The sequence below is a fragment of the Microtus ochrogaster genome, linkage group LG9 (assembly GCF_000317375.1).
Source record: "Microtus ochrogaster isolate Prairie Vole_2 linkage group LG9, MicOch1.0, whole genome shotgun sequence".
In the NCBI taxonomy this organism is placed as follows: Eukaryota; Metazoa; Chordata; class Mammalia; order Rodentia; family Cricetidae; genus Microtus; species Microtus ochrogaster.
Genome location: NC_022034.1, coordinates 87,350 through 91,157, shown reverse-complemented (window position 1 = coordinate 91,157; position 3,808 = coordinate 87,350). Strand labels below are relative to the sequence as shown.

Below are 3,808 nucleotides of genomic sequence, written 5' to 3'. Positions count from 1 at the left end.
CTCTGTAGACCAGGCTGGTCTCGAACTCACAGAGATCCACCTGCCTCTGCCTCCCGAGTGCTGGGATTAAAGGCGTGTGCCACCATTGCCCGGCTAAATTACAATTCTTATTCTCATTTTATAGACTGATGATGAAGCAGGTGTGTGAAGTACCAGGGAATAAATTCAAGGTGAGTGAGAAGAGGAAGAACAAGGACTCCCATTCATTTCCTACAGTTCTTTAAATGATGTACTAGATTACTGTTTCCACACATTCCCACAGTTTTGCCAATTGTTTTGCTACCTCTACTATATAATGCTATATAGGAAGGGTGATCTAAAGGTGGGCTAAGATGAAAGAGTTCTTCCAAGAGCACAGAAACTATCATTCTCTTATTGAGTGAAATTTTAAATCTATCATTATGCATTACCCTATGATATGACCTATTTATAAATCTGCATCAAATGAAAATATTTCTGAAATGGTGTATAAGTACATCATTAAGTAATATACAGGACAGTTTGTAGACCAATGCTTTTTTAACATGAAAATATGATTATATAGTTCAGTGATTTGAAGTGAATAATACTTTAAAATTAGGGAGATAAGAGTAACTAGAAGAATCAAAATCTTATAATTAACATTGTCAATTTTTCTGCTTATGTTAGGCAGAAAACATAATATTTCTGTTATCATAGTACATAGAAGAAAATATGAAAATTTGTGTAAAATGATGACAAACATCTGTTTGGTGTATATGAAGAACCAAACCAGGAAGTCTTTTAAAGATCCTTAGTTGACAGCCAGTATTTAGTGATCTCACTTAATAATGGTTTTGTTCTTATACCTGTGTAATAGTGCATTTCTCTAAGTTGATAAAGAATAACAACAACACAGGCTATCTAAAGCTCTAAAAGCAGTCCTTCTGCAAGGCACGTAGTAACCAGTGCATGAACATTGTCTTGTTATGAACTACTTCAGAATTTTCACATGGACTTAATTATTACAGATTCTTAATTATTACAAAACAACATATGCCTACTTTCAATGTACCCTCAGGACCATCTCCCCTGAACTTTTTGCACAAGATTATGTTCTGCTTTGTTGCTTTTTTATGTAATTACATAAAACATAGGTAAATTGGACTTAGATCAAAATGTTTGTGACTTCACAACTAATTAGAAAACGCTACTATTAAATTCTATTAGTGGCACCCCTTCTCCCGTTTCCGCTGCTATTAACTTCTCTAGCTACTGCTCACTAATGAATACCAGTGTGTTTCAGTTTATGGTGCTAGTTTCCAAGATCCTTTTTTACTACAATTCACTAATACTTTCCCAGTCAAATAATGGTTTAACTTTTCTGGCTCTCCATTTCCTGTAAATAAACTATAGAAAATTTGCCTTTACTTGAATGGTACTGCAATGAACAAGTATACATCCTACTATCCTTTGTGAGTTTAACTGCCTCTAGGAGAATAATTTGAACCCTTTTAAAACTATGATTTATTCCAAACATTCAGCACACTTGAGACTGCCTAGAATATTTTAATATCTTGCTCATATTATTAAACTTTCCAGCTATCTCCATGCAGAAGGCAACTCAATAGTTTCAAGTAGTCATAAATATCTAGAACTCTTTCTGGAATAGTAAAGAATAGTTGGTTATATTTTATTGATTAACAGAATGAAATTAAATTAAATTAAAAAATTAAATAAACATGAGGGTGTATTAATTTTCCCCCAGGAGATATGATTAACTGTCTCACGAACTAGATGGAATACAGGAACAACGTGACTGAGTTTCTTATCCTGGGACTCTCACAGAACCCACACATGCAGAAAATTATATTTGCTGTTTTTCTGGTCATCTATATCTTCTCTATGACAGGAAATTTGCTCATTCTCATCACCATTGCAAACAGCCAACTGCTGCGTTCCCCTATGTACTATTTTCTGGCCTATCTCTCCTTCATTGATGCCTGCTACTCCTCTGTCAGTACTCCTAAGTTGATTGTTGATTCACTCCATGAAAGGAAGTCCATTCAATTCAATGGATGCCTGACTCAAATCTTTGGGGAACATTTCTTTGGAGGTGCTGAGGTCATCTTGCTTACTGTCATGGCCTATGACCGCTATGTAGCCATCTTCAAACCTCTGCACTATGCAGCCATCATGAACCAACAACTCTGTAATTTACTTGTGGGAGTGTCATGGGCTGGGGGCTTTCTTCATGGAGGTATACAAATTCTTTTCATTGTTGGACTTCCTTTCTGTGGCCCTAATGTCATAGATCACTTTATGTGTGATCTGAACCCTTTGCTTGATTTAGCCTGTATTGATACACACATTCTAGGTCTCTTTGTTGCTGCCAACAGTGGCTTCATCTGTCTGTTAAACTTCCTCCTTCTGCTCATATCCTACATGGTCATCCTGTGCTCCCTAAGGACCCACAGTGCAGAAGGAAGACGCAAAGCCCTCTCTACCTGTGTTTCTCACATTATAGTGGTGATCTTATATTTTGTACCTTGCATATTTGTGTACATGAGACCTGCAGCTACATTACCCATTGATAAAGAGGTTGCTATTTTTTATACTGTAATAACTCCCATGTTAAATCCATTAATCTATACTTTGAGAAATAGTCAGATGAAAAATGCCATTAAGATATTTTTTAGTAGAAAAATTCAGGCAGAGGACAAGTGAACCAACAATCATGCAACTTCAAATAGACTGGAAAAAGAATAGAATGAATACTTTAGATGATCTCAGTATGGAAATATTATTTACACAATGAAGAAACAAATAAATCCTAAATTTGAGTTGCACAGAGATAAGCATAAATGAGTGCCCCAAATGGGAAGAGCCTAACTCAGGTTGCTTAATTTACACAACACACACACACACACTGCCTCTCTTTTATGCCAAGTTTCAACTGACTACATTTCCTGTCTTCTAGAAAATATCTAGTCTAATAGGCTAAGTATATAGAGTTTATCTGCTCTCCATCTTCATCTGTAAGATCAGATTCCAAGCTCCAGTCTTGAACACTCAAATCATGTGGTAACCCAATACTCCTCTGTCAATCTTGTCTCTTTTATATATCCTAATATCATTAACTATCTTTCTTTATAAAAAGATCTTTTAGAATGTGTTTGTGTGTATTAATTTATACATATTCATGTGTGTGATCATCCCCTCACATGGATGATTAGAAATAGAAAAGTAGACTTAGAAATAGTAACTGGAAATTAGAAATAGAAACTAATATGTTTAAAATATAAAGTTGGACAAATTCTATAGATTAGTTATTGTTTTATCTATTTGATAACCTCTTCATCCAGACAGTGCTTTTGGTGATCAAATAAGAGAGCTCTTTTCATTCACCTATTTTGAGTTCTATAGTTCCGTTTTTCTGTTTTTTTTTTCTGTTAGAAGAAAAATCTCTGGGTACATAGGCATGGATCTAGTTGGTGAGACTAGGTCTGATTGATAGAATTTCAAATATAGAGAACTGTACTATTTTGTCTCCGTATAACATATACTAAACATTTTTAAATGTATGAAAAGATTTGGAATATCACCAGCTTAAAGGAAGATAATTGTTTGAGAAGAAGAACATGTCTAATTAATCATGAATTAGACATTACAATGTTCAAAATATAAATTTTATATGGTAAATATATTCAAACTTCTTACTTAGATGTCAATTTACAAAGATAAATATTAAATAAACTAAAAATTTGAATGTATGTTGTTCCAAAGAAGATAAATCATTGTGTAAAATCTAAAGAAGAATGTGCTCCATGACAACTACAATCATGAAGAC

General features: G+C 34.2%; 1 protein-coding gene across 2 annotated transcripts; it reads left to right on the top strand.

The window, feature by feature from the left end:
• The first annotated feature begins 128 nt into the window (after positions 1–128).
• On the top strand, positions 129–2,685 carry LOC101981481 (olfactory receptor 4C46-like). 2 transcript variants are annotated; one of them, XM_013352291.1, is made up of 2 exons: positions 129–142; positions 1,767–2,685. In XM_013352291.1, exons 1-2 carry the CDS (start codon positions 129–131, stop codon positions 2,683–2,685), a joined length of 933 nt encoding a protein of 310 aa, XP_013207745.1. The 2 variants fall into 2 exon arrangements, with proteins under 2 accessions (XP_013207745.1, XP_005363309.1); XM_005363252.1 differs by lacking the exon at positions 129–142 and having other exon boundaries at positions 1,756–2,685.
• The last annotated feature ends 1,123 nt before the right edge of the window (positions 2,686–3,808 follow it).